Consider the following 13,618-nt stretch of genomic DNA (forward strand, 5'->3'; position numbering starts at 1 on the left):
CCTGGAGCAAGCAACAGGTGTAGGCAATATATAAATCACACCTGAAAGCAGATAAAAAGTTCACTCAGTCTTTGTATTGTGTGTCTGTGTGTCACACTAAGCATGGGCAACAGAAAGTGGAAAAGAGAACTGTCTGAGAACTTGCGAACCAAAACTGTGGAAAAATATCAACAATCTCAATTTTACAAGTCCGTCTCCAGAGATCCAGATTTGCCTTTGTCCACAGTGTGCAACATTATCAAGAAGTTTGCAACCCATGGCACTGTACAGTGGGGATCAAAAGTTTGGGCACCCCAGGTAAAAATGTGTATAAATTTGCATAAAGAAGCCAAGGAAAGATGGAAAAATCTCCAAAAGGCATCAAATTACAGATTAGACATTCTTATAATATGTCAACAAAAGTTACATTTTATTTCCATCATTTACACTTTCAAAATAACAGAAAACAAAAATGGCGCCTGCAAAAGTTTGGGCACCCTGCAGAGTTATTATCTTCCAGTTATTTGAGATTTCTGGGCTGTCTGTCACGCACTGCTCTTTTAAGGTCTGTCCATAGATTTTCAATTATGTTGAGGTCAGGAGATTTACGCCTCTTGATGTAATCCCCCATGGATTTCAAGGTGTGTTTAGGATCATTATCCATTTGTAGAAGCCATCCTCTCTAACTTCAGCTTTTTCACAGATGGCATCAAGTTAGCATCCAAAATTTGCTGAAATTTTATTGAATCCATTTTTCCTTCTACACGTGAGATGTTCCCTGTGCCACTGGCTGCAATACAGCCCCAAAGCATGATTGATCCACCCCCATTCTTAACAGTTGGACAGAGGTTCTTTTCATTAAATTCTGTTCCCCTTCTTCTATAAATGTACCTCTGCTCATTCCGGCCAAAAAGTTCAATTTTAACCACATCGATCCATCAGGCTTGTCTATTTGTTAATTTGCAAAGTTCAAACGCTGATTTTTGTGGTTAGGACGTAGAAGAGGTTTTCTTCTGATGACCCTTCCATGAAGACCATGTTTGTACAAGTATCTCATTATAGTGGAATAGTGTACCACAACTCCAGTGTCTGCCAGATCTTTCTAGAGGGATTGTGCAGTCAAACGTGGGTTTTGAATTGTTTTTCTCAAAATCCTGCGAGCTGTTCTGTCATTTTTTCTTGGTCTTCCAGATTTTGCTTTAACTTCCACTGTTCCTGATGACTGCCATTTCTTAATTACATTCCGAACAGAGGATAATGACAGCTGAGAACGTTTTTCTATCTTTATAGCCTTCTCCAGCTTTGTGAGCGTCAACTATTCTCAGTTTCAGATTTTTAGACAACTGCTTAGAACCCATGGTGTTGATTGTTGGGGCAAGGTCAGATGAGTCTGGGCATTTAAAACCTTTGAGATTGACATCACCTGGTCTTCCCAGATGATGGAGAATGATCCATGACACTGGCAGGTCTCAGCTTTGCAAAGGGGGCAGTGCATGCTATGTATTCTGCAGGGTGCCCAAACTTATGCAGATGCCATTTAGTTTTCTGTTCTTTTGAAAGTGTAAATGATGGAAATAAAATCTAACTTTTGTTGACATATAAGAATGTCTCATCTGTAATTTGATGCCTTTTGGAGATTTTTTCATCTTTCATTGGCTTCTTTATGCACATTAATACAAATTTTTAGCTGGGGTGCCCAAACTTTTGATCCCCCCCCCCCCCCCCACTGTAGCTAATCTCCTTGTGCATGGACTGAAGAGAAAAATTTATGAAAGGTGTCAAGACATGATAGTCCGGATGGTGGATAAGCAGCCCCAAACAAGATGTTCAAGCTGTCCTGCAGGCTCAGGGAGGATCAGTGTCAGTGCAAACTATCCGTCGACATTTAAATGAAATGAAACTCTGTGGCAGGAGACCCAGGAGGACCCCACTCATAAAGCAAGACTACATTTTGCCAAAATGAACTTGAGTAAGCTAAAATCCTCCTTCCAAGATGGAGCTTGTTAATAAAGCACATCATTCTACGGTTTACCGAAAACGGAATGAGGCCTACAAAGAAAAGAACACCAGTACCTACAGTGAAATATGGTGGTTCAATGATGTTTTGGGCTTTGTTTTTCACTGGGTGCCTTGAATGTGTGCAAGGCATCATGAAATCTGAGGATTACCAACAGATTTTAGGTCACACTTTACAGCCCAGTGTCAGAAAGCTGGGTTTGTGTCCGAGATCTTGGGTCTTCCAGCAGGACAATGACCCCAAACATACATCAAAAAGCACCCAGAAATTGATGGCAACAAAGTGCTGGAGAGTTCTGAAATGGTAAGCAAGGAGTCCAGATCTAAATCCCATTGAACACCTGCAGAGAGATCTTAAAATTGCTGTTGGGAAAAGGCACCCTTCCAATAAGAGACCTGGAGCAGTTTGCAAAGGAAGAGTGGTCCAACATTCCGGCTGAGGTGTAAGAAGCTTATTGATGGTTATAGGAAGCCACTGATATTATTTATACTTTCCAAAGGCTGTTCAATCAAATATTAAGTTAAGGGTGCCAATAATTTTGTCCAGACCGTTTTTTGGAGTTTGGTGTGACATTATGTCCAATTTGCGTTTTTTTTTTTTTTTTTTTTTTTTTTTTTTTCCCCCCCCCTCTTTTTGTTTAGTTCCAATACACTCAAAGGTAATAAACATGTATAGAAAAACATGTTACTGCAATCCTTTTCTGTGAGAAATACTTCATTTTCTTGAAATATGTCAGGGGTGCCAACATTTACGGCCATGACTGTAGCTGTCAGATTCTCTTTAATAAACTCCTTAGCTTTCCTGTTTGGATCCCGCAAGCAACCATGATTTTAGAATCTATCTCTTTGCATTATTTGTATTTACATACATTTTTTAAAACCTATTCACAGATTTCATGTCAACTTGAGCTTTGGCAAGGAAATTGCCTTTCATTTTAATCCAAGATTTAATGAAGACACTATAGTCAGGAACAGTCATCTAAATAACCAGTGGGGATGTGAGGAGCGGCAATTGCCTAGCTCTGGAATGTGTTTTGCACCCGGACAGAGCTTTGTGGTAAGTGTAGTTATATGTGCAGAAAGTCTGCAGGGTTGTATGAGCCCTACAGCTGATGCCTCAGGCCCTCAAAAAAAAAAAAAAAAAAAAAAAAAAAAAAAGCTTAGCCATGGGTTAATAAGTCTCTGAATGCTTTAGCATTCATCTAATATTTTATTGCCAAGATTGGCTGCTAAATCATAAATACATGTGTAAAGAACTTTTATAAATTACTATATAAAATGGCTCTGTAAAAAATTTTATAAAGGGTTCACTTTTTATAAAGTTTAGAGAGAATTGCTTTAACAGAATGTTTGATCAGGGTTCTAATGACTGGCTATAATAGGGCTTATTGACCACCTGGAAGTTTCTCCCATCAGCGCACACTATCTTTGGAGTTCTGCCAGAGTGACCATTGGGTTCATGGTAATCTGTCTACAAGCCCCCCCCCCCCCTTATTACTAACTTTGTAAGACTGGTAATAAGCTGGTTTGCCTCTATTTCTTCCCCTTCTAGAAAAATATGGAGTCACAGAGGTGTAAACAGTAGCTACATGAATAGCATCTGAAATTCCCCTTCGGGGCTGTGTTAAGGTGTGTTCACATGGCAGAATTTACCGCAAATTGATTTAATTGGGATTCTGCATTTAAACAGCAGAATTTCCACCGTGACCATTCTGCTGTTAAAATTCTGCTTTCTGCATTCCTTCAAAATGTAAGACTAGTCTTATCTTTTGCAGGATTCCACAGTGCCAATCCCATTGAAATCACTCGGGCTTGAATTTGAGTGGAATTCTGTGTTTAGCTAACACACTTCTGCAGAAATTTCGCCATTCTGTTCAGCAAGCTTTGCTGAACGGAACATACCCTTACCGAGTCAATCACAATTGTTATTTTTCCTTTTTCCCAATTGTCTTTCATGACAGCACAATAGGAAGTTAACGCCAATACCGTATTTGGGACAGGAAATATAGAGGGTAGATTTATCAACCGTGGTGTTGGTACACTGTTTTCCTACTGTGGGGGGGGGGGGGGGGGTTGGTGTTATCAAAACCTGTGTTGAGGAGCCCAGAGCAACCAATCGGATTCGTTTTTTTTTTTTTTTTGTTAAAGGCCTGTGAAAAATGAAGTGATCTGATTGGTTACTATGGGCAATTGCACCACTTCCTCTATACATGAATTGATAGGTCTCCCCCAATGTCTTAGACTTGGGGTACAGTCACACGTGCAGTATTTTGCTGCAGCTGATTTATTATTTTGCTGCATTTTTTCTGCAGCAGATTTAGCTACCCATTGACTTCAATATGTAGGAAAATATGCAGCAGCAAAATACGGTAGGTGTAACACTAACCTTTTAGTGCTGGTGTATGTGCGACAAATTTATCGCATGGACTTGTTAAAATTTGAGGCACATACACCACAGGTGAAAAATTAAAGTCAGTACAACATTTCCGCTAAAGTGGTGTGAGTAGTCTGCTGAGCCTTCCAAGGAAGCTGTTTAGAGGAGTTAATGCTTCTACTCAGTAGTTCCATTAAATTCTACCACAGGCTATAATGGCATGGCAAAGTGATGGCTCAGGATATCACTCTACTTCAAGTGCTGCAGAGGCTTTGTTGTATTCCACAATGTATGAACAAGGCAGCATGGTGGATTAAGAGATTCTGAGCTGGAGGCAACATCTTATGCAACCTGGGGAGCGTCTTTATTCACGAGTGCCAACAATTATGGCTTAGACTATACTTTACACCAGTAAAATAGAAAAAGAAAAATGCACAGAGGAGCTCGAAGTGCCATTAGCCCAGAATGTGTTATGGGGCAGCTTAGATGTAAGCTCACCTTGTGGTAGTACATCGTGAATGCAACACAGTTTGCCTTGCACCAACACCAGTGTGTAAAAACATGGAGTTCCTAAGGCTAGGATTCCACTTGTTTTTTTTTTCTGGCAGTTTTTGGAATACTGCCACTGCCGTTTTTGAGGCAAAGTCAGAAGTGAATCTATAAGGGAGAAGTAGAAGTCCTTCCTTTTGTATGTCCTATTTCTTTTGAATACACTTCTGGCTTTGGCTCAAACTGCAGTGGCAGTTTTCCCAAAACTGCCAGAAAAAACAAGTGGACTCCTAGCCCAAAGTGGCCTTTTTTTCACCCATGACCATTTGAGGCAGTAAAAGCCATCTAAATGAATGACACTCCGGGAACTCTGTTCCTTCTAGACACTAAAGGAGTGTTCAGCTAACAGACGTCTGAAGATACAACACAGGAAGAAAAAGAAATTGCTGCAAAAAGTGCACACCCAATCAGAAATTCATAAATTCACAAAATCTTTATTAAATACAAAAACACACAGATCAGAATTAGATAAGACAGTGTAGTGACGAACGCGTGGGCTCCTAGTTGTCCTGTCCTGCGCTTACATCTAGCTCCTCCGCCTGTGGTTTGCCATTAATATTTACTGTGTTCCTTTTACTTATGCACTTGGGTATTTATTTGCATTATCTTTTGGTGTATTTGTACTATTTGATAATGTGCAACTTGGAGTAGCAGCCTCATCTTTTGTTGTTTTTTGCAGAACAGGTTGGGCAGGGGGTTCATGGCCCCTTCCCATGTTGTGGTTGACTCATCTTTTGAGCATTTTATTGTTTAGTAGTCTATGCAGTCTTATCGAATTCTGATCTGTGTGTTTTTGTATTAAAGATTTTTTGTTCATTTATGAATTTCTGATTGGGTGTGCACTTGTATCTGTGTTGTATCTATTTGGTTTTGCTGTTAGTAGCACCCCTTTTATGCAGACGTCTGAAGATGGCGCTCCTGGCTGAAGTTAAAATGTACATTTGGAAGATTCTGAAATTACGGACAAAATGATATAAAATAACAAATTTATTAACATTATTTAACCTGTTCAGGACCCATGCATTGCTGTAATAGGACCCTGTAAACTACAACTCCCAGCATGCCCAGACAGCCCTTGGCGCCTGGGCATGCTGGGAGTTGCAGTTTTGCAACATTTGGAGGTCCACAGTTTGGAGACCACTGTGCCCTCCCAGATGTTGCAAAACTACACATCCTCAGCATGCCCTTACTGTCCAGGCATGCTGGGAGTTGTAGTTCTGTAACATCTGGCCCTTCAGATGTTGCAGAACTACAACTCCCAGCATGCCTGGACAGTTTTGGCATACTGGGAGTTGTAGTTTTGCAACATCTGGAAGGGCACAGATTGGGAACCACTGTATTAGTGGTCTGCAAACTGTAGTCCTCCAGATGTTGCAAACTACAACTCCAAGCATGCTGGGAGTTGTAGTTCGGCAATATCTGGCTCTAAAGATGTTGCCGAACTACTACTCCCAGCATGCCTGAGAATGTTTGGGAGTTGTGGTTTTGCAACAACTGGAGGCACACTGGTTGGGAAACATTGTCTGTTTCCTAACTCATTGTTTCCCAACCCGTGTGCCTCCAGCTGTTGCAAAACTATAACTACCAGCATGCACTGATAGACTGTGCATGCTGGGAGTTGTAGTTTTGCAACAGCTGGAGTTCCCCCCCCCCCTTGTGAATGTACAGGGTACATTCACATGGGCAGGGGGCTTACAGCGAGTATCAGGCTGCAGTTTGCGATGCAGCTAATTTTGCGCGGCAGCTCAAACTCGCAGCGGGAAAATCGCTGTAACCCCCCCCTCCCGTGTGACTGTACCCTAAAAACACTACACTAACACAAAATAAAATAAAAAGTAAAAAACAGTACATATACACATACCCCTACACAGCCCCCCTCCCCAATAAAAATGAAAAACGTCTGGTACGCCACTGTTTTCAAAATGGAGCCTCCAGCTGTTGCAAAACAACAACTCCCAGTATTGCCGGACAGCCGTTGACTGTCCAAGCATGCTGGGAGTTTTGCAACAGCTGGAGGCACCCTGTTAGGGGTATTCTACGCCAGTGATTCCAAATGTCCACCCCTATGCAAATCCCTAATTCAGGCCTCAAATGCGCATGGCGCTCTCACTTCGGAGCCCTGGCGTATTTCAAGGCAACAGTTTAGGGTCACATATGGGGTATCGCCGTACTCGGCAGAAATTGCCTAACAAATTTTGGGGGGCTTTCTCCTTTCACCCCTTATGAAAAGGTGAAATTGTGGTCTACACCAGCATGTTAGTGTAAAAAATTTATTTTTTTACACTAACATGCTGGTGTTGTCCTATACTTTTCATTTTGACAAGAGGTAAAAGGGAAAAAAGCCCCCCAAAATTTGTAATGCAACTTCTCCCGACTACGGAGATACCCCATATGTGGGCGCAAAGTGCTCTGGGGGCGCACAACAAGGCTCAGAAGGGAGAGTGCGCCATGTACATTTGAGGTGATTTGCACAGGGGTGGCTGATTGTTACAGCGGTTTTGACAAACGCAAAAAAAAAACCCACATGTGACCCCATTTCGGAAACTACACCCCTCACGGAATGTAATGAGGGGTGCAGTGAGAATTTACCCCCCACAGGTGTCTGACAGATCTTTGGAACAGTGGGCTGCGCAAATTAAAAATTTTGTACAGCCCACTGTTCCAAAGATCTTACAGACACCAGTGGGGGGTAAATGCTCACTGTACCCCTTGTTACGTTCCTCAAGGGGTCTAGTTTCCAAAATGGTATGCCATGTGGGGGTTATTTTGCTGTCCTGGCACCATAGGGGCTTCCTAAATGCGACATGCCCCCCGAGCAAAATTTGCTCTCAAAAAGCCAAATATGACTCCTTCTCTTCTGAGCATTGTAGTTTGCCCGTAGTGCACTTCAGGTCAACTTAAGGGGGACCTCCATACTTGGAAGAGATGGGGTTACAAATTTTGGGGGCTATTTTCTGCTATTAACCCTTGCAAAAATGTGAAATTTGGGGGGGAAACACACATTTTAGTGAAAATTTTTATTTTTTTTTACGTATGCAAAAGTCGTGAAACCCCTGTGGGGTATTAAGGCTCACTTTATTCCTTGTTACGTTCCTCAAGGGGTCTAGTTTCCAAAATGGTATGCCATGTGGGTTATTTTTGCTGTTCTGGCACCATAGGGGCTTCCTAAATGCAACATGCCCCCCAAAAACCATTTCAGAAAAACGTACGCTCCAAAATCCCCTTGTCGCTCCTTCCCTTCTGAGCCCTCTACTGCGCCCGCCGAACACTTTACATAGACATATGAGGTATGTGCTTAGTCGAGAGAAATTGGGCTACAAATATAAGTATACATTTTCTCCTTTTACCCCTTGTAAAAATTAAAAAATTGGGTCTACAAGAACATGCGAGTGTAAAAAATGGAAATTGTGAATTTTCTCCTTCACTTTGCTGCTATTCCTGTGAAACACCTAAAGGGTTAAAATGCTGTCTGAATGTCATTTTGAATATTTTGGGGGGTGCAGTTTTTATAATGGGGTCATTTGTGGGGTATTTCTAAGATGAAGACCCTTCAAATCCACTTCAAACCTGAACTGGTCCCTGAAAAATTGTGATTTTGGAAATTTAGTGAAAAATTGGAAAATTGCTGCTGAACTTTAAAGCCCTCTGGTGTCTTCCAAAAGTAAAAACATGTCAACTTTATGATGCAAAAATAAAGTAGACATATTGTATATGTGAATAAAATAAAATATTTGGAATATCCATTTTCATTACAAGCAGAGAGCTTCAAAGTTAGAAAAATGCAAAATTTTTCATCAAATTTTGGGATTTTTCACCAAGAAAGGATACAAGTTACCAAAAAATGTTACCACTAAGTTAAAGTAGAATATGTCACGAAAAAACAATCTCGGAATCAGAATGATAACTAAACATTAATAACTCTGGAATGCTTTTAAAGTGACAGTGGTCAGATGTGCAAAAAATGGCCGGGTCCTAAGGTGTAAAATGGCTGGGTCCTTAAGGGGTTAAAGATCAGACAAAACGTTTTAAGGGTCCAGCAGTCTTCTCCAGGTCCATGACAGTGGCAAGTTGAGGAGGATATAGTCTTATATCCTTCCTTTTGGATAGCTCAAACAGTCCCACTACAGATAAACAGTGACTACAAAGTGGGTGGCAGGATTTTGGCCTTCATCAATGAGTGGAGGAAAATAACAAATAATACCTGGATCCTAAAGTCCACGAAAGAGGGTTTTAGAATAGATCTTTCAGCCTATACTCCCTCCAAGTTTGTCGACTCCATTTCTATAGAAAAACCTTGAAGACTAGAAGTTTCTCCGGGGGAGGTGTGTACAGGTAATATTTCTCACCTATTCATCGTGCAAAAGCGCAGTACCTTACAGAATAAATCTAAAGCCACTTAACTAGCTGGTCATGTACCATTATTTTAAAAGACTTTAACTATTCCCTGATTGGAAAGGACTATTGGATGGCCGTTAATGCCCTGTTGAACTACTCTAGCTATCACCTTAATTATGTCAAAAAACTGTTTCTTTATAGTAATTTCCTGAGGCTGAGATGCCTAAAATAGTGATGTCACTTATATTGATCTACAGGCTATGGAACTGAGGAATTGTTTTAATAAAGGATATTCAGGGGACCTGGTCCAATCTGCCTATGAACGTTCTTGTGCCCTTGATAGCTCCACTCTATTGAGGAGGAAAAAATAAAAAAATATATTCTTTTCAATTCAGCCCGATGGATGACTTGAAGAAAAGCTATTCTAAATAATTGGAACATGTCAGAGGAGGTGTTGCGATGGACAGTTGAGACTAAGCTTATAGTATTCAGAAAGATGAAAAGCGTGAGGGATATGCTGGTGAGAGATCAGGTGGAAAAGTAAAATGAAAATTATCATGATTGGCTTTCCCACACAACCCCAAAGGGGAATTTCAGATGCCACTCTTATAGATACTGTTCACCTCTGTAACACTCGCAGTGTTTTTCTAGGAGGTGAGAAAAATTGTCGGGAACCAGCTTATTACCTGTTGTCTGAAATTTGAGGTGTTTTTTTTTTTTTTTTACATCCGATAGACTCAGTCCCGTATATTAGAAAAGCTTCTGAAATGAAAAAAGTTCAAAGTGACAGTGGCACTTTAACCCTTTTATTAAATGTAGTAATGAAAAGAAAAAACTGTGATTTGGTTAAGCATTTTCCTACGGGTGGTAGGGGCAATGACCTTTTGAAAAGTGGGAGAGTTAACCAGGATGAGACAAAAAGATGGCACCATTTTCTGTCTCTAAATATGACAGTGTGGTGCAAATTCATAGCAGGTGTGGGTTTCATTTTCTGTCATTAGGTCAGCCCAAGATTTGTCTCACATTAATGCCTCTTAAAAATGGTAATATTAGTTAATCTTCAAATGTCTGTATTCTGGCTATTGTGACCAGGGGCATAGCTATAGAGGTTGAAGTCTCACCAGGGCCCTGGTGCCTAAGGGTGCCCCCAAACCACAACTGCCCCATAAGAGACCAGAATTATATTTGGCATATGGGGCCCTGCTGCAAACTTTGCATCAGGGCCCAAAAGCTACAAGCTACGCCACTGATCATGACGTGAAAACGCACTGATGGTAGTGTCACACATGTGCAGTGAGGTTTGGAGTCGGGCCTGCATGTCAGTCCCCTGGGTAACCCTGTGTGTCTGCTCGTTGAAGGAATAAGGAGTGTATTTCCTGCTATGTAGCGGGTTTTGCACAGCTTGAAATATGCTGAATGTAAGCTACATGTGACCCTATCCTAATGCTGAAATTTACATGGTTTCTGTGACCTTTTAAATATCCATTAATGTACATATCTGAAATCCCAATTATTATTTTTTTCTCACAGATTGAAATAGTTTGTGAACACCATCATTTTAGAGTGAATGTGAATGGAAACCATGTGTGCAACTACAATCACCGTGTGCCGCATCTCCAGCAAATAGACACCCTGGAAATTACTGGCGATGTTGTTCTGCAGCATGTTCAGATCTAGAGTTCTCATTCTGCTCGCTGCAATTACTGCTTCTCTAAGTGGTTATTCCTTTGCTGCATCCATATTTAGAATTTTGTGCTATACATAAAAATCTTTAGATTATATAATGGTATTATAGGAATAGGCTAATCTTTTTCATGAGCTGGAAATTGTTATAAACCGAATTAAATTGCAAACTTAATTTTGTTTTTTGTGTTTTTTTATTTATTTTTTTTTATCTATGGCTTGTTTGTGTAAAACATTGGCTTGTTTTATACTACCTACCTTTAACCTGTTAAGGACCAAGGGCATACAGGTACGCCTTTGCTCCCTAGTACTTTAAAGGAGTACTCCGATGCACACTTTTTTCATGTTATCCCTTCCGGGCTGCAAAATAAAAGAAAACGCACTTTCTCTTACCTGCCAACGAGCCCCCGGAGCTCCGGTACAGGTGTTCGATCCCTGGGCTGTATTCTTCTTACTTCTGGTTAGCCTGGCACGTCACACGGAGCTTCAGCCTATCACCGGCCGAGGCGGGACATCGCTGCGGCCAGTGATAGGCTGAAGCTCCATGTGACGTGCCGGGCTAACCGGAAGTAAGAAGAATACAGCCCGGGGACCGAACACCTGTACCGGAGCTCCGGGGGCTCGTTGGCAGGTAAGAGCGTGCATTTTCTTTTATTTTGCAGCCCGGACGGGATAACATGAAAAAAGTGTGCACCGGAGTACTCCTTGAAAGGGTAGCTCCCACTATCACTATTTTTATTTTATTTATTTTTTTTGTCCCTTACTGTTACCCATCTATCCCTAACCCCCTCCCTGCCTTTAAATTTTTTTTTATTTTTTTATTTTACATTAAAAATGCTTTTTTGTCTGCCTGGCAGTGTGCTCACTACCAGGCAGATTTCCCCAGCAGGCATCACGTCACTGATTCCTGCTGGGGCCAAAACTTCCGCCCATAGTTCACCTATACAGGGTGCCTTCAGCTGTTTCCCCACTGCAACTCCCAGCTTGCCCTGACATCTATTGGCTGTCAGGGCATGGTGGGAGTTGTAGTGGGGAAACAACTGGGGGCATACTGTATAGGTGAACACCGGAGCACATACCACTCCCCGCCGCGCAGCCCGCACCTCTGCCACCTCCCCCCCACCTGACCCCGTTGCGCCGCTCAACTCACTCCCCCTCCCCCTTAATTCACCCAGAGTACCCCCTCCTCGCCGCGCCGCTCCGCTCAACCCACTCCCCCTCAGTTCACCTATTCAGTGTCCCTCCAGGCTTCCCAACTACAACTCCCAGGGCATGCTGGGAGTTGTAGTGGGGAAACTGGAGGCATACTGTATAGGTGAACAGTAGACATAATACTTGAACATATACATAATACTTTACCTTGTCCCCGAGCCTGCGCGCGTCCTCTTCCTTCAAAGCGCTCCCTCCCGCCTGTCGGACAGGCGAGAGCGAGCACAGCAGTGATTGAATTTCGACTCGTTGCCAGGCTTCAACGAGTCGGAATTCATTAGTGACGTCACTGCTGAATGCATTCGGCCACTAGGAGGGCGACCCCTAGTGGCCGAATTTAAGTGATTTTTAAACTGTTTTAAAATCACTTTTTTAACTAAACTATATTAGAGAGATGTTGTAGTACTTAAGTACTACAAAATATAAATTTTTTGTTTTCATGACAGTGCCCATTTAAGGACCAAGGGCGTACCTGTACGCCCGTGGGAATTTCGGTCCCTGGGACCGGGGTGATTGCTGATATCGATTAGCAGGCACCCCGGGCATATGCCCAGGATGACCCCATTCCCAGACCCCCCCCTGTTGGCGATCGGCGCAAATCGCAAGTGAATTCACACTTGCGATTTGCAGCTATTCCGGGTAATACAGGTCTATGGTGACCCAGAAAATAAGGGATCGTGGTTGTCAAAGACATCCACGATCCTCCTGAAGGGATAGGAGTGAGGTGGCAGGGGTGCCACCCCTCCTTTCCCTGCTATTGTTCGTATTGATGCGACGACCAGTAGCAGGGCGGGGGGGGGGGGGGGTTTAACTTTCGTTTTCCCTGTTCTGTCCACCCACAATAGGCGGGGCAGGACAGGCAAACCGAAGAGGACCGGCGATTAAGTCCACTTACCCTGCGGGCGACTATCTGTCGGAGATCAGCGGGCGGCATGTCCTGTGGCTGGCTCCCTGGATCCGATGGAAGTTGGTAAGTTGCCTAGCAACAGTTGGAGAGCTACAGTTTGAGACCACTGTACAGTGGTTTCTACACTGTTGCTCTCCAGATGTTGCAAAACTACAACTCCCAGCATGCCCAGACAGCTGTCATGCTGGGATTTGTAGTTTTGCAACAGCTGGAGGGCTACAGTATGGGGATCACTGTGCAGTGAACTGTGGCCCTCTAGATCTTGCAAAACTACAACTCCCAGCATGCCCACATAACAGTTTGCTGTCTGGGCATGCTGGGATTTAAAGTTTTGCAACATCTGGAGGGCCACAGTTTAGAGATCACTGTGCAGTGGTCTCTTAACTGTAGCCCTCCAGATGTTGCAAATCCAAGCATGCCCAAACAGCTGTCTCAGCATGCTGGGAGTTGTAGTTGCGTACCTCCAGCTGTTGCATTACTACAAGAGTTGTAGTTGTGCAACAGCTGGAGGCACACTGGTTGGAAAATACTGAGTTAGGTAAAAGAACCTAACTGAAGGTTTTCCA

General features: G+C 42.6%; 1 protein-coding gene across 1 annotated transcript in view; it reads left to right on the top strand.

The window, feature by feature from the left end:
• Positions 1-11,105, top strand: part of LOC130357423 (galectin-9C-like) — a 94,142-nt gene extending 83,037 nt beyond the window's left edge. Inside the window, exons 17-18 of the mRNA XM_056560115.1 lie at positions 2,887-3,052; positions 10,784-11,105. Of these exons, the coding sequence (XP_056416090.1) occupies positions 2,887-3,052; positions 10,784-10,930 (313 nt within the window). The 3' untranslated portion in view covers positions 10,931-11,105. The remainder of the gene's footprint in view (positions 1-2,886; positions 3,053-10,783) is intronic.
• The last annotated feature ends 2,513 nt before the right edge of the window (positions 11,106-13,618 follow it).

This window comes from Hyla sarda, chromosome 2 (genome assembly GCF_029499605.1).
Source record: "Hyla sarda isolate aHylSar1 chromosome 2, aHylSar1.hap1, whole genome shotgun sequence".
Classification (NCBI taxonomy): domain Eukaryota; kingdom Metazoa; phylum Chordata; class Amphibia; order Anura; family Hylidae; genus Hyla; species Hyla sarda.